Below are 23,217 nucleotides of genomic sequence, written 5' to 3' on the forward strand. Positions count from 1 at the left end.
CCTTTGTGCACAGCCTAGCCCAGGTCCCCAGCACTCCGTCCTGCATTGCTCAACTCGCTGAGTTGACCACCGACTTCGTGGGACCCTCTTTTGTTGTGCTGAGACGACCGCCGTGCTCAGATTTTTTGAACGCCTGTTCAAGTGCTTCTGCGGATGCTGCCTGCTTCTGCATGGGCTCTCTCTGAGCGCCCCCTCTGTCCCCTCCTCCAAGCGGCGACCTCTTGGTCCTTCCTGGGACCTGGCAGCATCCATTATCTTCAACTGCGAATCTTGCAGCTGGCAAGGCTTGTTTGTGGTCTTTCTGCGTGGAAACACCTCTGCATCCTCCAGCACACCGTGGGACATCTTCTGACCAAGGGAGAAGTTCCTGGCACCTTCCGTTGTTGCAGAATTTGTCGGCTTCTTCCACCCGAAGGTAGCCCTTTTGCACCTTCATCTGGGGTTTAGTGGGCTCCTGCCCCCCCAGGACACTTGCGTGACTCTTGGACTTGGTCCCCTTCCTTTGCAGGTCCTCAGGTCCAGGAATCCGTCTTCAGTGCTTTGCAGTCAGTTGTTGTCTCTGCAGAATCCCCTATGTCGACTTTACTGTCTTTCTGGGGTAGTAGGGTAACTTTACTCCTACTTTTCAGGGTCTTGGGGTGGGGTATCTTGGACACCCTTAGTGTTTTCTTACACTCCCAGTGACCCTCTACACACTACACTCGGCCTGGGGTCCATTCGTGGTTCGAATTCCACTTTTGGAGTATATGGTTTGTGTTGCCCCTAGGCCTATTGTCTCCTATTGCTTTCTAATGTGTTCTACAGTGTTTGCACTACTTTTCTAAGTGTTTTACTTACCTGATTTTGGTTTGTGTGTATATTTTGTGTATTTTACTTACCTCCTAAGGGAGTATATCATCTGAGATACTTTTGGCATATTGTCACTAAAATAAAGTTCCTTTATTTTTAGTAACTCTGAGTATTGTGTTTCTTATGATATAGGGCTTTATGATATAAGTGGTATAGTAGGAGCTTTGCATGTCTCCTATTTCAGCCTAAGCTGCTCTGCTATAGCTACCTCTATCAGCCTAAGTTTCTAGAACACTACTAATCTATTAATAAGGGATAACTGGACCTGGCACAGGTGTAAGTACCATCAGGTACCCACCATAAGCCAGGCCTGCCTCCTACAATAGTCAAACACACTGACATCAGGCAAAAATCGGGTGTAACATGCCAACAAGAGGGTACTTTCCTACATACCACTAATGTCAAGGATCCCTTACAATGACATACTCTGAGTGCTTCAGTAGAAGCTATTTGTTCTTTGCATGTAGGAGAGACAGAAATTGCAAGGACTTGTAGAAGGCCCTCAACAGGTTGCTCAATGGGAAGCTACATCACTGTCCACATTTTCCTTATGCAAACCCAGATGTCTGTCTGTGGATGAATGCCTGTATCCAAACACGTGTTTTAAACATAACTGAAAGTCACTCCATGATGCGTGCCAACAGTCAGGTCATAAACCTTAACCATTACACAGGTGCAGTGCACTTCACCACCTGATGCCACATCAAGGGCATAGATATTCACATTGTGGCTCAACACTCTAGGTATGCCTGTCATGTCCATCATTGCTACTGCAGTTGTACATGACAAATTACATGCTATGATGCATGAGGTAATGTGTCAGACAATAAACAAGGGTGACACTCCTGTATGTGGCACAACAAGAAATATATCCCCATTGTAAATGTACTAATCCACAAACAGTTTGCCATGCACACATATGTAAGTGAATACAATCAATCAATCAATCAATCAGGAATTTGTAAAGCACACTACTCACCCATGAAGGTCTCAAGGCGCTGAGGAGGGGAATGGGGTGCAAGGGGGGAGGAAGATGCTGCTACTGCTCGAACAGCCAGGTCTTGAGAGAAGTTTCCTGAAGGTAAGGAGGTCTTTGGTCTGGCGCAGGTGGGTCGGAAGAGTGTTCCACGTTTTGGAGCGAGGTGCGAGAATGATCTACCGCTGGTTGTAGTTCTGTGGACACGTGGGATGGTTGAGAGGGCGAGGTCGGCGGAGCGGAGCTGATGGGTCGGGGTGTGGAACGAGAGTCGTCTGTTGAGGTTTTCTGGTCCAGTGCTGTGCAGTGCTTTAGTAGACCATTCATGAAACTGAAGCTTACAAATGTTTTGTAAAGAGAAAGGGACACATGCTAACATGTAGGCACAAGGAATGATGGCAACAGTGATGGCACATAAATCATGTCAATGGACATTCCCCACTTACCAAGGGAATGTAGTGATCTATAGCTGCATCCAAAGAACAATGTAGGCCCTGTCACATGTACGTTGGACACCTTCAAATTACAGACTGCAGTGAGGTGCCAGCACCCATCATATGCTGAAGATAAGTGGCCCCTGGTTGGCAGACGCCAACATATACATTTGCCCAGACACATAGCAGAAGACAGCAATTCATCACTTACTTACCTTTAGCCTGGAACACGGAGGAGTAGTGGTCTGTTCCATAGAATTTACACACAATACAACAAAAAGTACATGATTGATCAATGTACTCAGCCATACGTGACCCCAGCTGAGCAAGGTTTTGAGGATTACACCCAGTTTTGTCCGAGGCCCCTGGTCCAATAGGCACATCAGTATACAACACATGAAATGTCAACACAAACAATCTCTCATGTACTGTGTGACACATGGTTCATCTCTGTCAGGGGGAGCTGTCCGAACCTCACCCAATCACTTGGCAATGAGACAGGCAGGGATATGCCCCTACTTATCCCCTTGTGGCTGTTGTGCTGCCCTCAAATGCCCATCAAGGTCGGGATAGGCCACCGCCAGAATGTGGGCCATTAGAGGGGTCATGGCCCGACAGGCACCCTGCCCACTTTGGGAGAAAAGCCCCAAGCTGGGCTTCTGCAATCTTGCAGGCCCAGCTACTCAGGTCCTCCCACCTTTTTCTGCAGTGGGTGCTCAGCTGGCTGTGGGCCCCCAGATTCCTTACCTTCTTGGCGATGGCTCTTCATGTCCCCTTCTTTTGATGGGAGTTGACCTGCATGGATGCAAAAGACAAATCAAGAGACCGTGTTCACAAGTTTCATCACAAATGGTTGTCACATACATGTCAGTAACATCAAGCAAGAACTTTCCTGTTTGTCAATACTCCCCAAGTGTGACACATACAAGTGAATGAATACATAGCCATCCCTACAGACATACATTTCACAATCTAGAGAACAACCCACCACCCTGCTTAGGCCCTACCAATGATTAAGCAAGCTTACTGACATCATGTTGGACATGCTCTAGCAACCTGACTGATATGTGAGCCACTATGAGTCATATCAAACCTCTGTGGCTTCTGAAAGGTAAATTCTAAAGGCAGAAATGGACCAACACATTCACACTCTGAGAATGACTCTCTGCATACAGTCCCCTACAGGCTACTGCCACAGTACAAACTTCAACATTACACATGGGTAATGTAAGAAATGGGGTCTCTGGTTGGCAGTCAGTTATGAATGTTTAAATTAAAAAGAGTGTTAATCCATAGAAATCAATAGATGCGTTGTTTTTACACAAAGTACCTGGTTTGCGTCAAAAATAGAGCGGCACGGGTGAGCATGCATGGAAAAGTCAGAAATGCATCGATTCCTTACTCACAAGCGAGGCCGTGTGCCAATTCTTCTCCGGTAGCTAGGTGATGCGTCGTTTTTCTTTTTTGCAGAAGAGCAATGTGTCGATTTCCAGACGGGCAACCTCAGGCCCACCCAGGTTTACTGTGGTTTTGATGCCCATCAATGATGGATGCGGAATCCTGGTGCACAGTGGTGCAGACCCACGCTGCGTGGGTGATGCATTGGTTTTGGCAGCCACCAGCGGGTGTTGGTCGATTTTCCAGCTGCAGTGCAGGTGGTGTGTTGATTTTTCAACCTCAAAGCAGGTACTGCATTGTTTTTTCTACCGCACAGCTTCTGTGCATGGATTTCAGCCTTGGTTCCATCAGATTCTCCTTTTAAAGCCCAGGGACTGGATTGGGCACCACTTGGCAGGGTAGGAGACATAACAAGAGAGTCCAAGTGCTGGCAGAGGAAGTCTTTGATGGCCCAAGACTTCAGAACAGGGAGAAGCTCAGTCCAAGCCCTTGGTGAGACTTCACAAGCATGAAAACACAGCAAAGTCCAGTCTTTGTCCTCTTTCAGGTAGAAGCAACAATTGCGGGCCAACCCAGAAAAGCACACACACAGGCAAGGGGGGCAAAACCCCTCCTCCAGCTCTTCTCGGCAGAGTTTCCCCTTGATCCAAAAGTAAACTAAAAGTCTGGGGTTTTGGGTCCACTACTTATACTCCTTTCTGCCTTTGAACCTAAAAGGAAAGTCTCTGTTGATCACAGGATCCTGCCTTGCCCAGGCCTGGCCCCACACACACACCAGGGGTTTGGAGACTGCACTGTGTGAGGACAGGCACAGCCCTTTCCGGTGTAAGCGTCAGCTCCTCCCTCTCTACTCTAGCCCAGGAGACTCATCCGGATATGCAGGCTACACCCCAGCTCCCTTTGTGTCACTGTCTAGAGAGAATTCACAAACAGCCCATCTGTCACTCTGACCCTGACCCTGACCCTGACGTGGATTCCACAGGCAGGCAGAGGGACAGAATGGTTAAGTAAAAAATGCCTACTTTCTAAAAGTGCTATTTTAAAACTGATAATCTAAAAACCAACTTAACCAAAAGGTGTATTTTTAAATTGTGAGTTCAGAGACCCCAAACCCATATCTCAATCTGCTCCGAATAGGGAACTGCACTTAAAAGATATTTAAAGGCAGTCCCCATGTTAAGCTATGAGAGAGATAGGTGCAGCAACAGTGAAAAACTAATTTGGCGGTATTTCACTGTCAGGACATGCAAAACACATCAGTACATGTCCTACCTTTAACATAAACAATACCCTGCCCCTGGGGCTAGCAAGGGCCTATCTTAGGGATGCCTTACATGTAAGGTTTGAGCCTGGCAAGTAGGTACACTTGCCAAGTCAAATTGGCAGTGCAATACTGAACACAAAGACACAGCAGTGGCAGGTCTGAGACATGTAGGAAAATGCCTCTCATGGCATGGTTACCCCCTAACCATTTGCCTTTTGTTGATGTTAGTTATGATTGAAAGTGTGCTGGGACCCTGCTAACCAGGCCCCAGCACCAGTGTTCTTTCCCTAAACTGTACCTTTGTCTCCACAATTGGCACAGCCCTGGCACACAGATAAGTCCCTTGTAAATGGTATCCCTGGTACCAAGGGCCCTGATGCCAGGGAAGGTCTCTAAGGGCTGCAGCATGTATTGTGCCACCCTGGGGACCCCTCACTCAGCACATGCACACTGCCTCACAGCGTGTGTGTGCTGGTGGGGAGAAAATGACTAAGTCAACATGGCGCTCCCTCAGAGTGCCATAGCCACAACCCACTGCCTGTGGCATAGGAAAGTCACCCCTCTAGCAGGCCTTACAGCCCTAAGGCAGGGTGCACTATACCACAGGTGATGGCATAGTTGCATGAGCACTATGCCGCTACAGTGTCTAAGCCAAATCTTAGACATTGTAAGTGCAGGGTAGCCACAAAGAGTATATGGTCTGGGAGTTTGTCAAACATAAACTCCACAGTTCCATAATGGCTACACTAAATTCTGGGAAGTTTGGTATCAAACGTCTCAGTACAATAAGCCTCAAAGGCTCAAGCCTGGTTTTACAGCGCCCCAGGGCACTCCAGTTAGTGGAGATGCCCACCCCTCCGGACGCAGCCCCCACTTTTGGCGGCAAGTCCAGAGGAGATAATGAGAAAAAAAGGAGGAGTTACTCACCAGTCAGGACAGCCCCTAGGGTGTCCTGAACTGAGGTGACCCCTGCCTTTGGAAATCCTCCATCTTGTTTTGGAGGATTCCCCCCAATAGGATTAGGGATGTGCCCCCCTCCCCACAGGGAGGAGGCACAAAGAGGGGGTAGCCACCCACCAGGACAGTAGTCATTGGCTACTGCCCCCAGACCTAAAACACCCCCTAAATTGAGTATTTAGGGATGACACTGAACCCAGGAAATCAAATTCCTGCAACCTGAAACAAGAAGAAGGCTTTCTGACCTGAAAGCTCTGCAGAGACAACGGAGACGACAACTGACTTGGCCCCAGCCCTAATGGCCTGTCTCCAGACTCGGAGAACCTGCACAGCGACGCATCCAGCGGAACCAGCAACCTCTGAGGACTCAGAGGACTGACCTGCACCTAAAGGACCAAGAAACTACTGTGGACAGCTGTTCTGTCCAAAACTGCAACAAAGAAACCATCTTTAAAGAGACTCCAGCCTCACACCGGAAGCGTGAGTCTCCACACACTGCACCTGCCATCCCCGGCTCGTGTCCAGAAAAACCAACACTGCTGAGAGGACCCCCAGGTGACTCCCACATCATGGACACCCTGAGATGACCTCCCTGCACCCCCACAGCAATGCCTGCAGAGAGGAGCCAGAGGCTCCCCCTGAATGCGACTGCCCGGTAACAAAGAAACCCAATGCCTGGAAGAAGCACAGCACCTGCAGCCCCCAGGCCCGAGAGGAACCAACTACAAGTGCAGGAGTGACCAGCAGGCAGCCCTCATCCTAGCCCAGTCGGTGGCTGGCCCGAGAAGCCCACCTGTGCCCTGCCTGCATCACCAGAGTGACCCTCGGGTCTCTCTATTGATTCCTATCTGCAACCTGACACCTATTTTTGCACACTGCACCTGGCCACCCCTGTGGTGCGGAGGGTGTATTTTGTGTGCCTATTTGGGACCCCCCCCCAGCGCTCTACAAAACCCCCCTGGTATGCTCCCTGAGGACACAGGTACACACCTGCTAGCAGACTGGAACCTGAGCACCCCTGTTCTCCATAGGCACCTATGCTATTTGGGCCCTACTTTGACCTCTGCACCTGACCGGCCCTGTATTGCTGGTGCTGGGTGCTTGGGGTTGACTTGAACCCCTAACGGTGGGCTGCATATGCCCAGGAGACTGAACTTGTAACTGCTTTACTTACCTAAGAAACTAACCAATACTTACCTCCCCCAGGAACTATTTATTTTTGTACTGTGTCCACTTACAAAATAGCTATTTGCCATTTTTGCCAAAACTGTGTACATTACTATTTTAATTCAAAGTTCCATACTTACCTGTGTCAAGTACCTTCCAATTTATGTACTTACCTAAATTCTGAATCTTATGGTTCTAAAATAAATTAAGAAAATAATATTTTTCTATTTAAAAAACTATTGGACTGGAGTTAAGTGTTTGAGTGTGTGTTATCATGTATTGCGTGTGTGTACAACAAATGCCTAACGCTACCCTCTGATAAGCCTACTGCTCAACCACACTACCACAAAATAGAGCATGAGTATCTCATTTTGCCACTATCAACCTCTAAGGGGAACCCTTGGACTCTGTGCACACTATCTATCACTTTGAGATAGTATGCAGATCCAACTTCCTACACGTTTGCAGAGCTACTTATGTGGGTGATGCAACCAGTGCTGCAGGCTCACTAGTAGCATTTGCTTTACAGGCCCAGGACACCTTTAGTGCACTTTACTAGTGACTTACTAGTAAATCAAATATGCCACTCAGGGATTAACCAATCACCAATACAATTTAGACAGCGAGCATATGCACTTTAGCACTGGTTAGAAGTGGTAAACTGCCCAGAGTCCTAAAGCCAACCAAAACTGGTTAGAAAAATAGGAGGAAGGAGGCAAAAAGTTTGGGGATGACCCTACAAAAAGGGCCAAGTCCAACAGGTAACAATGAAGAGACTGGCATGGTGGGTACAGAAGTGTCTAGCATGTCCATTTTTTTACATTTGGAATGACAAATGCAGACTCATGCCACTTCAGGGGGTTGGGTTCTGTGTTATGTATCTATAACAAAGAACACGCTTTTGGACACATGTGTCTATCCTACAGAGATGGCATCCAACAGACACAGCCATGCATTGTCCATTTTCTGCTATGTGACGAGACTACATCAGTGCTCCCACGCATCCCATAGGGAGTAGCACGCCCTGCTCTGTTGCGGAAAGGGAAGAAACCAACTGATAAAGCATGCCACCAGGGGGGTAACTCTGGTGGGTGAGGGTTTTTCTAACAGGAAAATTCTTTTTACTATCCATCCTGTGGTAGTTCTTTTAGCTGGGCCTTTTTTGTAATGTTACAAATCAGTAACTCACCTCTGTACCCATTCCTCATCGGATCAAAGGAATAAGGCATTCTAGGCAGCATATTACACCAGAGCCTCATACTGGCCACATGACAGGATCTGCTGGGGTAGAGGGAAAGGAAACAGTGCCACAGCTGCATAGCCACACTAACTCCACCCCAGCCTAGATTAGGACCCATACTGGGCGATATAAGTGAGAGGCCACGGTCTCTGCAGGCCAAGGAGACAGAACCTACATGGCACTACATTCCCATCACTTCTGTGAGGAAGGGCCTCTTTTTGACATGGTTAGCCCCTACTTTTTGTCTGATTCATGATGTATCCGAGAAGCTGATAGTGCCTAGGGCCCCTGCTAACCAGGTTCCCTGGGCCAGAGATCTTTCCCTAAACTGTTGTGATGCATTTGCACAATTGGAGACACCCTTTGCTGGCACCACAAGCCCCTAGTACATGGTACTTAGGTGCCCAGGGCAGGAGGTACGGGTAGGCCCCTGAGGTCAGCAGCACTGATTGTGCCACCCTTTAAGGCCCTGTGTCCAGTTGCACCCAGGACTGCTATTGCAGGTTGAGTGCCCTGATGAAAACCTAAAGTGAATGCTCAACATGGCACACTGCCCGTCTGCCCTGTCCACTCTTCACTGCATACCATATAGTTAAGTCACCCCTCTGGCAGGCCTTTCAGTCCTAAGGCAGGATGCACTATACTGTATGTGAGGGCATAGTTGCATGCGCAATATGCCCCCACTGTGTCCTTGTCCAAACTAGGACATAGTGAGTGAACAGAGCAGCCATTTTAAAATACACCGGTCAGTACGAGTTTCACAGCAACATGATGTCCACTCTGAACCCTGGGTTGTTTGGTATCAAACAACTTAAAATGATAAATCCACGCTGGCGCCAGTGATTTATTATGAAAAGGTACCCAGGGGTCACCTTAGAGGTGCTTCCTGCAAAAGCTAACTACCCTGGCATGGTTGCTGACTGGATGTCTGGAGGTGGCAGGCTGGATAGAACCAATCTACAAACCTTGGGGGAGAGATTAGTCTCGCTGGTTTGTAAAACAAAGCCCTTCCAGGGTGGGGGTGCCAACACCCCCTCCCTCAGGAATGTGCAATGCCCTGGCAGCTAGCTTCAGAGGGATAACCACCTTTGAAACTCGACCACCAGGCCTGCTGCTAGCAGCAGATGGTAATCCCCATGGAAACCCCCACTTTTGGCGGGAGCAACAGTGGGAAACTCAGAGTAGGAGGAGTGGCCCCACCTGGCATGCACTCCCCCCTAAGGTTTTGCTTGCTAGGTGGGCATTCCATTTCATTTTCCTCCATCTTAAATGGAAGGAAATAGCCAATCAGGGATAGGGAAGTTACCCTTTCCACAGGAAGTGGTCACTTTAGTGGGTGTAGCCACACAAAGATAGATGACCCATTGGTCACTACCAGGTTCCCCTTAAATACAGTATTTAGTGGGTATCCCTAGACCAGGAAATCAGATTCAACAGACAAAAGAGGACCAGCACCAAGAAGATCCATGGCACGAGAACTGTGGACCGGTTACAACCAATAAAAGGCACCAAACCGTGCCTGCTGCACCCAGGACCCAACATTGGCCACTGAGGAGCTGCTTGACAACTGGAAAAACTCTTAAAAACCCCAGAGGACCTCCAGGATTTGAAAATCACCATAGAACTCCCTCCAGAGTGAAGGTACCACTCTACAACAGCAAGAACAAGCAAGTCAGTGAGGGTCACTTCACTGACCAGCCTCTAACTCCTGAACCAGATGTCACAGCTGGACCATACTAAACACAGACGACTGCAAGGACGACCCCTGCAAGTGTGCCACGTTTGGTGGCACTGTGCCCTCCAATGATCAAACTGTGCCAATACCATGGGTATTGGTCAGCCAACATCAGACACCAAGAAAACCAGCTCTCCCTGGGCTGATATAGGGACTTCAGGAACACCGCAGTCCTCCCGCCAGAGTGCCCCCATTGTCCTGCAAACGACCCTTGAACCAACTTACCTCTGGCTTCTTAGGGCATCCTTGCGCCCAACTCTAGGCTAACCAATTTGCTCTGAACCCGGCCACCCTGTGCCCTTCACTGAAGAACCTGCCGTGCCCTAAGGGCCGCCACCCATTGCGACCTCAACACTCCAAGAGGACCCCAAAGAACCATCTTCAAACTTACCTGTGCAGTGCTTGTCCAAGTGGTCCCCCCCAGCAGTGGCCCTGCACCAGCTCCAGAGATCTTTCATTGCTGATCCCGCCTGAACCAGGAGCTTCCTGAACGTCTATAGCTGGCACAGTGTGCCTATCGATGACATCAACGAACCTGCAAAAGGAGAACTTGGTAAACCAACTGTACAATTTTATATGCATTTTTAAAGGTGGTCTTCCATTAATTACACACAAAGACTATTTTCATTAAAATTCATTAATTCATATCTTGAAAACTACTCAATTTTGATAATCTTGATCTTAAAAATTACATACAAATCTGAAGTATTTTTATAAATTGGTCTTGAGTTATTCCTTAGAGCGTGTGAGTTGCAAGATTGATACTGTGGGTACAACAAATGCTTTGCACTTCTCCAAGATTGGCCTAAGTGCTCGAACAAGCTACCTAAAAATTAGAGCTTTAGGTGATCTCGTTTTTGCCCCTGTAAACCAATGTGTGGTTGCCTGGCCCCCTGCACAGTGTGCCTAGCCAGCCCCCTACAACTTCCATTTATAACAGTACATCATGTAGCCAACAGTTAATTGGCATGTGGTGGGTGTGGCAACATGAAGGGAAGAGAAAGTGATGACATGCCTTACAAACCACAGTCTAGCAAGGGCAGATGTGTGAAGAAATCCCTGAGGCAACATACACACAGCTCACATTACTCACAATTGACACATATAACATGCATACTCAGCTCATGCTGCCATGCACAGACAAGTTGTCGCACATATAGAACAATCAAGTGGAAAGAGATGTTAGTGGATAGCTGTAATGTCACCTCACCTAGTTATGTGCATCCAACACAAGGTGGATCTAGTTACACAAAAAACACAGACACCACATAGTGATTTAACTTAACATATGGCACTGGCCACCAATACCTGCACGTTGATCCTCCCACTGAAACCACAAAGACTGAACGTACAGGCACATGAGTAGTCAATCTGGCACACGTGCACAATGTAGCCTGTTAGGAGAGAAAGAATGGTGAAGTACAGAGAAAACTCTGCACATGAGGCACTTACCTGCTCCTCTGGTGCACCACAGAGTTGTGCATACCAGGGTGGGGCCTTGTTAACTAGCCTCTTCAGCTCTTCTGGAGAGAAAGCTGGGGCCCTATCACCTGCTGGATGTGGCATGATTGTCCCCAGAGGCCATACACAGCAGCTTGGTAGTAGAGGTGTTGCTGGCAGCAGTGTCAGGAGTCAAGTTAGGGAATCTGCAGAATATGGCGGTTATGTACGTGGTCGTCACTTCCGGCAGTCATAGCCATTGGCCCACGACCACCACTGGCAACAACGTTAGCCTACATTTGTGTATCAGCTGCAGTTGCAACCACCTACCACCATGACAACTTTAGCCAGTAGTCGCAGGTAGTTCCTAATGTCCAGTAGAATAGGTCAGGAAGCTGCCATTTTAGAGGTCTAAAATGTGGGACTGGGCGTCAAAAACTGTGTCACACGTCTGAAAATGTTGTCTTGTGTCATCAGTTGGAGCCAGATCTGATACCAGCTATTAGTTATCCAACCACCCATTGTACAAGTCATGTCAGTGTTGCACTTCCTAGCCACAGGGATCTTCCAACATACAGTGGCCCTAGCTGCTGGCATGTCCCAACCTATGTTTAGTCTGGTGTTGAAGGATGTCCTATCTGCAATATTGAAACACCTGCACATCCAGTTTCCCCGACGTGAGGATTTAGCCCATGTGAAGGCTGACTTTTATGATTTTGCACGCCTTCCACATGTGGTGTGGGCTATTGATGGCACACATGTTGGCCTGGTCCCACGGCATGCAACAAACAAGTGTACCACGACCGAAAGAACTTCCATTCCATCAACATCCAAGTTGTATGTTTGGCAGACCTAAGCATTTCACAGGGCTGTGACAGTTATCCAGGTTCAGCCCATCATCCCTTCATTATGCGGAACAGCGCAATCCCCCAGCTGATGTCACGATTGTACGCAGAGAGGGCGTGGTTGGTTGCTAAGTCACATCTGTCATGTTTGTGTGTAAGTTATGTCTGGTGCCACCATTATGATAAGAGGGACTAACTGTTGCACACACGTCCCATTCCTAAACAGGAGACTCTGCATATCCAAACCGTCCATGTTTGATGACGCCAATAAGGAATCCAACTTCACCGGGGGAAGTCCGCTTCAAAGAGGCCCATGCACGAACACGGCACATAGTGGAGTGGGCTTTTGGGCTCCTGAAGGCCAGGTTTAGGTGTCTTGACAGGACTGGTGGAGCCCTCCTCTACTCACCCGGTGTAGGAAGTTGGCTCTGTATATACTATCTCACAGTGAGAGATAGTGTGCACAGAGTCCAAGGGTTCCCGTTTGAGGTTGATAGTGGCAAAAATAGATAATGCTAATGCTCTGTTTGTGGTTTTGAGGAATCAGTAGTAGGCTTATCAGAGGGTAGTGTTAGGCATTTGTTGCACACACACAGGCAATAAATGGGAACACCCAATCAAACTTAACTCCAGGCCAATAGGTTTTTATATAGAAAAATATTCTTTTCTTAATTTATTTTAGAACCACAAGATTCAGAATTCAAGTAACTACATAAATTGTAAGGTACTTGGCATAGGTAAATATAGAACTTTGAATGAAAACAGTAATGTACACAGTTTTTGCAAAAATGGCAATGAGCTATTTTAAAAGCGGACACTGCAAAATTCAACAGTTCTGGGGGAGGTAAGTACAAGTTAGTTTAGCAGGTAAGTAAAGCACTTACAAGTTCAGTCTCCAGGGCATAGGCAGCCCACCGTTGGGGGTTCAAGTCAACCCCAGACACCCAGCACCAGCAACACAGGGCTGGTCAGGTGCAGAGATCAAAGCAGTGCCCAAATAACATAGGCACCTATGGAGTCTAGGGGTGCTCCGGTTCCAGTCTGCTAGCAGGTAAGTACCTGGGTCCTCGGGGAGCAAACCAGGGGCGTTTTGTAGAGCACTGGGGGGGTCCCAAACAGGCATACAAAATACACCCTCAGCTGCACAGGGGCAGCCGGGTGCAGTGTGCAAAGTAGGTAGCGGGTTTCATTTTGGTTTTAATGGAGGGACCCGAGGGTCACTCTGGTGATGCAGGCAGGGCACAGGGGGGCTTTTCAGGCCAGCCACCGACTGGGCAAAGATGAGGGCCGCCTTCTGGTCACTCGTGCACTAGTAGTTGGTTCCTCTCGGGTCTGGGGGCTGCGGGTGCAGTGCTTCTTCCAGGCATCAGATTCTTTGTTACCGGGCAGTCGCAGTCAGGGGAGCCTCTGGATTCTCTCTGCAGGCTTCACCGTGGTGGTGCAGGGAGGTCTTCTCAGGGTGGCCACGTCGTGGGAGTCGCCTGGGGGTCTTTGCTGCAGTGTTGTTTTTCTGGACACGAGCCGGGGGTGTCGGATGCAGAGTGTTGGGGACTCACGCTTCAGGAGTGAGGCTGGAGTCTCTTTAAAGATGGTTTCTTCTTTGTTGTTTAGACAGAGCTGCTGTCCACAGGAGTTTCTTGGTCCTTTGGGTTGCAGGGCAGTCCTCTGATTCGGCAGAGGTCGCTGGTCCCGCTGGATCGGTCGCTATTGCAGGTTCTTTGACACTGGAGACAGGCCAGTAGGGCTGGGGCCAAGTCAGTGGTTGTCTCAGTCTTCTCTGTGGGGCTTTCAGGCCAGCAGTCCTTCTCATTTAGGTAATCTGGAAATGTGTTTTCCTGTGTTCAGGGTCGCCCCTAAATACTAACTTTAGGGGGGTGTTTAGGGCTGGAGGGCAGTAGCCAATGCCTACTGTCACTGAGGGGGGCTACACCCTTCTTGTGCCTCCTCCCTTGGGGTGGGGGGGCACATCCCTAATCCTATTGGGGGAAAACCTCCAAAGCAAGATGGAGGATTTTCTAAGGAAGGGGTCACCTCAGCTCAGGACACCTTAGGGGCTGTCCTGGCTGGAGGGTGACTCCTCCTTGTTTTTCTCATCATATCCTCTGGACTTACTGCCAAAAGTGGGGGCTGTGTCCGGGGGAGCGGGCATCTCCACTAGCTGGAGTGCCCTGGGGCACTGTAACACCAGGCTTGAGCCTTTGAAGCTCACCGCCAGGTGTTACAGTTCCTGCAGGGGGAGGTGTGAAGCACCTCCACCCAGGACAGTCTTTGTTCCTGGTCACAGAGTCCACAAAGGCACTCTCCCCATGTGGCCAGAAACTAGTCTCAAAGTGGCAGGCTGGCAGAGACCGGTCAGCCTAGCACTAGCAGTTGGCCTGGCATGTTCAGGGCCTCTCTAAGATGCCCTTTCAGTGCATTTCTTAATACATCTCACACTGGCATCAGGGTGGATTTATTGTGCTGAGATGTTTGATACCAAATTTCCCAGTATTAAGTGTAGCCCTTATGGAACTGTGGAGTTTGTGTTTGACAAACTCCCAGACCATATACTCTTTATGGCGTCCCTGCACTTACAATGACGAACAATTGGCTTAGACACTGTAGGGGCATAGTGCTCATGCAGCTATGCTCTCACCTGTGGTATAGTGCACCCTGCCTTAGGGCTGTAAGACCTGCTAGAGGGGTGACTTACCTATGCCACAGGCAGTGGGTTGTGGGCATGGCACCCTGAGGGGAGTGCCATGTTGACTATCTTTTTCTCCCCACCAGCACACACAAGCTGTGAGGCAGTGTGCATGTGCTGAGTGAGGGGTCCCCAGCGTGGCATAAGACATGCTGCAGCCCTTAGAGACCTTCCCTGGCATCAGGGCCCTTGGTACCAGGAGTACCATTTACAAGGGACTTATCTGTGTGCCAGGGCTGTGCCAATTGTGGAGACAAAGGTACAGTTTAGGGAAAGAACACTGGTAGGGGGACCTGGTTAGCAGGGTCCCAGCACACTTTCAATCATAACTAGCATCAGCAAAGGCAACATGTTAGGGGGTAACCATGCCAACAGTGGCATTTTTCTACATCCGGAATAGCGTGTAAGATCACTGTGGCATGCTGCATGCTCCACAACCTCGCCCTGAGGAGGAATATCCCACACATCCCAGAGGAGAGATACCCTGCAGTGTCATCGGGTGAGACTCATGAAATGCCAAGTGAGGATGACAGTGGCAAAGAGTAAGGAGCTGACTGGCAGGAATATCTCATCAATAGCTACTTTTCTTGAATGTATGTCATGTGACTTAATGACTGTGACTGTACAAAGAACTGTAGTTGTCAGAATGTGTGGAGTAAAGTGTTTTTGCAATAACTGGAAAGCTATTACTCATAATGTTCAGCCAAAGGGCTTCATTTGAGAGGTTACCAAAATGGTCTTTGGACAAGAGAACACAGTGCTCATAATTTGGAGTTACAGAAACAGTGCCTGCTGGGAGCTGCCATCCTGTCAGTCTCTGTGGTACATTCGCTATACATATGTGAACCCTCCAGGTGAGTATACCTCATTTGAGACTTGCCAGACAACGATATTTGTAGCAGTGAACACTGTGCTGGAGTTTGGATTCACAGACACTGGGCCTTCCTGTCTTTGCAGTCCTGTCCGTCCCCGTCGTACTCCCACCATACATATGTGAAACCCCCAGGTGAGTACACTTCATTTGAGACTTGCCAGACAACAGTATTTGTAGCTGTGAACACCGTGCTGGTGGTTGGAATCACTGTAACAGTACTTCCTGGCCTTTGCAGTCACGTTAGTCCCTATGGTACACACATTATACAAACATTAAGCCCCCAAGTGAGTACACTTCATTTGAGAGGTTACCAAAAAGGTATTTGGAAAAGAGAACAATGTGCTGGTGTTTGAATTTATAGAAACAGTGTATCCTGGGATGTGCAGTCCTGTTGCCTCTACTACACACACCATAAAAATGTTGTTCCCTCAGGTGAGTACACTTCAACTGGGAATTCACATACAGAATATTTGGAGGGGAGAACACTGGGCTGGTGAGTGGGGCAGCAGAAAAGTAGGATAAAGGTGAGCTGTAGGCAAGCATGCATTTAGGTGAAATTGTTTTCTTGTTGTGACTTATCAGACTCGACTTCCCTAGGTATTCCTGTCGAGTCCTCAGGATGCAGGATAGGCAAGACCGTCCCATCCCCGGGAAAGAGTTGTAATGGAACACTGGGAGGGCCACCACCAGCCTTTTAGGCTTGCAGCTGGTGCCTGGATGCCAGGGAACAGACCTTACCCCTGAGGTCGTTCCACCTCTTCCTGATGTCCTCCCTGATGCACAGGGTGGTGCCTACAGCATTCACTCTGTTGACGATCCTGTCCCATATTTCCATTTTCCTACTGATAGGAGAGTGCTGGACTTGTGCTCTAAACAATTGTGGCTCTACTCTTATGATTTCATCTACCATAACTCTTAACTCATCTTCTGAAAAATGGGGATTTTTGGAATGTGACATGGTGGAACAAAATTAAAATGGGTGACATCGACTTTCTAAATAGGGAAAGTGTAATTGGTGTGACTGTACAAAGGTGTGTGCAGGGTGTTCAATGTGATGGTGAATAAAGGGGTACCTGATCTATGTACTCGGCAAAAAAAAAAAAAAAAGGTGCTCAGGCTTCGTTGTCTTGCAGTGTAGATGCGAAGGATTGTGGGGTGTAAAGGGGAGTGTTTTATAGTGTCCTTTGTAGGTGTGTTGAGTGTGGCAATGTGTCAGCTGTGTTGTTTTCAAATCCATCCAATGTGCTGTTGTGTATTACTTTGCTGACCATGAACCGCCGTGGTTCGGATTGCCACTGGCTAACCGCCATGAATGTCCGCCACTGAGATTTTGGACTTGTAATACGGTCAGTGGTTGGTCAAAGTGCTCTTGGGGCTGGAGGTCGGACCGCCTATTTCCGGGTCCTCCGCACTGCTGGCAGTCTGGCTTTTTTGTTTGGTGGTCGGCGGTCCTACCCATGTAACTCGTAATAGGGCAGTCTGAGAGACCGCCAACCTGGCAGTCTTTTTGGGACTGTCAACATGATGGTCTGACCGCCAAACTCGTAATGAGGCCCTCTGTCCTTTCAAACCTTGTTGGTGTGGATTTTTTTTGTCTCTTGTAACAAATCACCACCGAAATATCCTTCACTGTTTTCTATATCAGAATCCTTCTGTACCTGCCAAAAATTCTCTTGTCCTTGTTTAAGAACCACTATGGCACTTTTGTTCCATCTTCCTTTTTTGCGTACTAAAACAACATTACTAGCCATTTTTAGCACCTGTAGTGGACCCATAAATTTGGACTCACATTTGTATGTCATTACCGGTTTAGATATTAATACCCAATCTCTTATTTTGACCTTTTTGCTCTTTGTTCTATTTACTTTATCAAAGTAAGCTTTTGCTTTGTCTTATTTGACTTGCAGATTTTGCCTGGCTTCTTCCCATGTCTTAGTAAATACATTTTCATCTTCATTGTGTCCTTTGTCTTTTGTACTAATCATCCTAGGTGTCATCATAGTACGGGCCTTCCTACCTCTCATCAAATAAGGTGAAAAGCCTGTTACAGAATGCAGAGTATTATGATAACTCCAAATTTTTGTTTAAAAATAAATCCTCAACATCCAAATTATTTGACAGTGCAGACTCATTATCCTCTTTTATGTATCTATTACCCCTTTCAACTTAAGCATTTGCTTTTGGGCAATAGAGCAGGGCTCTTTCAATATCAATGCCACGTACATTAAAGAAAAAAAGAAAATAATTTTTTTTTTTAAAAATCAACATTTTGGCTGAAACAAATTGCACTCCATTATCTCACTTTAATGTTATCAGAAAAACTTCAATTTACTCTCAAGAAACAAAATCACCTCCTCTGTACTGGGATTGCTGGCAAATTCATAATACATCCACTTCGAAAAGTTATCTACTAAACCACTGAGAAATCTTTTTCTTTGCCCAAAAACATTGAATGGACCAGAAATGTCAACTGACACTTTCTCCCATAGATGTCCTGGAGTTTTGGAAGGTAGAGCGGCTCACAAGTAGTCTTTAAATGTTTGTTAGATTTAACACACACCATACAAGACTCAATGAACTTCTCAATGGCCGAATCCATCTCTGGCCACCAACAGTGTTGACTGAGTGTCTTCTTTGTGGCAGTAGATCCTGGTGGACCTTGATGAGCTAACATAACTAATTTCTAAGACCGCGTGGAGGAATTAATACATCTTTCCTTTAAAACATACCGTTCATAACACTTAGTTCTTCTGCTATTAGTGCAAAACTTTGCAATTCTGGTTCTAAATTCCTACATGGTGGCCATCCATCGGTAACAGTGTTTGATAACTGTCCCCCTCGTTATGTTTAATCCATTCAGTTTCTGAAATAGCACCGCCACTATTGTTAATTGCATCCACCACAGCAACCACACATTCCTGAATATTTGATTCTTCTTCCTTAGGTTCTACATTTTGAGGCAAACTGGATAAACAATCTGCTGTAGCATTTTTTCTACCTGGAATGTGTCTTATCACAAAATTAAACTCTTGCAACCTTGAAATCAATCTTACCAACCTTAAGGATGCTCTATCAAATTTCCTACAGTCGATCATTTAAAATCAATGGATTGTGATCCGTCAATAAAACAAACTCTTTAGCCCATAAGTAATTTAGCAATTTCTCAACCGAGCATACGTAAGCTAGCGCTTCTCTTACTATGGTACTATATTGTAATTATGCTTCTCTTAAACTTCTGTATATAAAAGATACAGTGCTCTCTGTGCCCTCAGCGACCTGATTAAAGACAGAACCCATTCCCGAAGAGCTCGCATTCACAGTGACATAAGATTCAGCAGAAGGATCAAATGGTTTAAATGTAGGATTACATTAATGATTTAACTTTCTCAAAAGCTTCATCTTGTTCTTCATTCCAATTGAATTGTTCACCTTTCCTCAATAATCTCAGCAAGAGTTCAGTAAAAATAGCATATCCCTGAACAAATCTTGTGCAGTATTCTCCTAACCCTACAAATGACCTTAAAAATACCTTGTCATATGGTTTGGTAGCTTTGGCTATAACATCCAACAAATCTGCCTTAGGTTTAATGTCTTGACCTGAAATTTGATGTCCCAAATAATCAATTTCTTGCATAAGGAATTTACACTTGTTGATACATACAGTCACACCTTTGTCTTCAAGAGTCTGTAAAACCTTATCAAGTAACACATTGTGTTCCTTTACAGTCTTAGCAAGTATTAGGATGTCATTGTATAATGCTTGGGTTTCATCAATCCCTTGGAACAACATATCTATTTTTTTAAACACTTGCCGCAGATGCCAGGCCAAAAAGGCAGTCTCAAATACCTGTAGGCACTTAAGGAAGTGATGAATGTATAATACCGTGCACCGTTAACAGCTGCTAACAACGCTTCTTTTTTTGGAAGTGGATGACAATCCACCACTATGTTTTTGTTTAAAGATCTCAAGATCCACTGCTGAGTGGCCCCACCGTCTGACTGAACTGGGAATTTTATACAAAGTGTAGGAGGCTTGCTAAGTTTTTGGTGTAGACCTATGGTGTGGCACCCTATACTGAGTCCAGGCATCTCTTAGTCATAGTGTTTTGGTGCCCAGCTAACCAAAGCTTTCCAAGGGTAGCTGTGGAGAGCAGCTCAGGCTTATTAAGAAGGAGTGTAAAACACTTACAATACCACAATAGTCAGTCAGTGATATCAGCAAAAGAAAGAGCCACACCAAGTGTTACAAAAATGAAGTATTCTTTATTAGAACACTAGTACTATCCTTACATTAGTATATCCCCACTTGGAGATATCTACACACAAACAGGAAAAGCATAGAAAAACACGTTGCCCAATTGGGGGGTTAGGGGGCAAGCCATTTACTAAGAAAGTGGTATAACAATGGGGGTGCCCAACCAAGGTAAGTGTGTTAGGATCGCAGGGGCTAGGCGAGTACAAAACCACCCAAAGTAATTAAGAGAAATCCCCCAGGCTTCTGTGTGCAGAGGTGTTACCTAGTTGGGTGTCCCATAGGCTAACACAGGACAGTCGCGGTTGGAATTTGCAGGATTCAGGACCCTTTCCAGAGGACCCTGAGGAAACCAGTTGGCACAAGGAAGGTTCGATAGTGCCCCCATCCATGGATACCCAGGTGAGTGGAGTACCAACACAAGGGAGCCCAGGTGCACGGTGGGTGAAGTGACATCAGAAAACATTTGCTGGAGTCAATGAAAGTCTTGTTTGTCCAGCTGCTGTTGCGACTCATGGACCACGTCGGCCAGAAAAGAAGAACCTGAAAAAGAAGGGGACAGTGTCCAGACCACTCGGCAATGTCCTGGCAATGCAGGTAGGCAATGCCCACCCTCTTGGGGAGGAGTTCCTGCAGGTCGGTGAATAAAGTACAGCCGCAGAGTCCAGGTGATGCCGGAAGGTCCTTGGAATCACCCACGACCTGTCCCATGTTGGTCCCCAGATAGCAGAGGGGTCAGCAGAACCGCCAACAAGCATTGGCAAATGCGGGAAGAAGCTGCAGGAAGTTTGCAGGTGTTTGGGGACGAGCAAGGTTCAAGCGATTCGACCCTAGGAGGGGAGACAGGGCTGGCCCTCAGCACACAGGAGAGCCAGTAGGAGCCCCCAAGAGGACCCACTGGCAGCAGGCACAGGGAGTCGCAGGCGGGCCTCAGCAGCACAACAAAGAAGGAGTCCCACGCTGCAGGAGTTGCAGGGTGGATGCTGTTCTTGGAGTTGCAGAGTGCTGGAGGCTAGGGCTTCTTGGAGCTCAAAGATCTCCTGGAGGAAGAGCCAACAAGCCTTGGTGACAGCAACAGATGCGGTGCACAGGGGTTCCGTCCCAGTGGCCACAGCAAGGGCCCACCGTCTCTCAAGTTGATTAGAAGACAAGATAGACCTGGCGGGGACCACAGAACCATCACCTGTGTAACAGAGCCTTCACAATGTCCATGGGACAGCAGGATCCACCAGCTAGTCATTGAGGTGCTTGCGGATGCAGGGGAGTGACTCCTTCACTCCAAAGAAGATTCCTTCTTGCTTGCAAACAGAGTCCTTGTGACCCTGGATGATGCACTGCCACGGAGGCCGCAGAAATCTTGCAGGAGCTGGAGAAAATGTTGCAGTGGGAGCCCTCCCAACTGGACAGTGTCTTGTTTCAGTTCCTACGGCAGACTAGCAGCAGTTCCAGAGGCCAGGTTGCAGAAGAGTCTTGCAGAGAGTTCCTTGTAGAGTCTTTGCTCAACTAATCTGGGGACCCACCCTCAGGGGAGCCCTTCAGAGACCCTAAAAGGGGGTTGGACACTATCTGCAGTGACCCACCTATCAGAGGGGGTCTGGGACGTCACTCCCCTGGCCTAACCAGTCAGATGCCCCAGGGGCCTCTGCACATCCTATTTCCAAGATAGCAGAATCAAGTGACCACCTGGCAGAGCTCTGTAAACCTCCCTAGGGGAGGAGCTGGACAGAAGGGTGGTCACCCCTGTGTTGTTTGTGTGGTTTTACACCAGAGCAGGAACCAGGGGTTCCTGCACTGGTGAAAGCCGGTTTATGCAAGGAGGGCACTAAAAGGCAGTCTGTTGGCACTCAGAGGCCACCCCAGCCCAGAGACACCTAGTTCTAAAGGAGAGGAGGTCACACCTCCCTCCTACAGGAAACAGTTTTTTCTGCCTTCCCCTGCTCGAGCTAGGCTCAGCAGCAGGAGGACAGAACAGTGTCTGGGTTCGGCACCAGCACAGGCTTGCATGCAGGCCCTCGAAGGCTATACAGGCAGATCTGGGGGATCCTTTACGGAACCCCCAGAGTACATGGTATCATGCGACTATCACTGGAATCTGTGTAGTTGCATGACTCCAACATATTTGATACCAAACATGCCTAGGTTCTGTGAAGCTATTCTGTAGATGGACTACTTGTGTTGACCAGTGTCCACTACATACTTTAAAATGGCTTCCCTGTATTTACAAAGCCCAGGTAATGGAGGATGGGGTTTGTAGGGGAACCTCTGCTCATGCAGGGGTGCCCTCACACTCAAGACCATACACCCTGCCCTTGGGCTGAGGGACCTAACATAGGGGTGACTTACAGAGTCCAAGTGCAGCGACTGTGATATAAGGCAAGCCTTATATCTTAAGTGAAAGGTGTATGCACCATTTCACGCAGGCTGCAATGGCAGGCCTTCAGACACAGTTTGCATGGGTTCCGATGGGTGGCATAATACATGCTGCAGCCCATGGGAGACCTCTGGTGTTCCAATGCCCTGGGTACCTAAGCACTATATACTAGGAACTTACATGTGTGCACCAGTATGTCAAATGTAGGGTGCAAAAGTTACCATATAACCGAATTTAGAGGAGAGAGCATTGACACGGAGGTCCTGATTAGCAGGATCCCAGCGTAGTACAGTGTAAACACACTGACACGAGGCATAAAGTGTAACTATGCTAGAAAGATGCTGCTTTCCCATACAAAGAATTTTGGTTACCCAAAAATTGTTTGGTGAAGAATTGAATTGTGGAACCAGCCACAGAAATTGTGATTGACTATCCAAGACTGAATATCATTATGTTTACATTCTATTGTAAAACACTTTCAATACAACTTTTTATGCAAAATCAGGGTAACACTGTTGTACTGCATGCCACATTCAGCGTGCCTTATTTTCCTTGCCGGTGGGTGTAGCGCTTGCGTTGCAGCACACCCTACATATACCGTGTGCCTTTTCATGGGGGTGGTGGGGGTGAGAGAAATTTATAATACTGTTGTGTGAGATCTGGATTATGAGTTGCAACATGTATTAGCATATCTATGTTGTAACTGTAGCAGGGTAGCATACATGCAGAAAG

General features: G+C 47.6%; 1 protein-coding gene across 1 annotated transcript in view; it reads right to left on the bottom strand.

Moving 5' to 3' along the window:
• LOC138259764 (uncharacterized) overlaps positions 1-23,217 on the bottom strand; it is a 607,309-nt gene that overhangs the window by 39,784 nt on the left and 544,308 nt on the right. Inside the window, exons 6-7 of the mRNA XM_069207649.1 lie at positions 11,329-11,414; positions 10,412-10,555 (exon numbers count right to left, since the gene is read on the bottom strand). Coding sequence (XP_069063750.1) covers positions 10,412-10,555; positions 11,329-11,414 — 230 coding nt within the window. The remainder of the gene's footprint in view (positions 1-10,411; positions 10,556-11,328; positions 11,415-23,217) is intronic.

This window comes from Pleurodeles waltl, chromosome 9, assembly GCF_031143425.1.
Source record: "Pleurodeles waltl isolate 20211129_DDA chromosome 9, aPleWal1.hap1.20221129, whole genome shotgun sequence".
NCBI lineage: Eukaryota > Metazoa > Chordata > Amphibia > Caudata > Salamandridae > Pleurodeles > Pleurodeles waltl.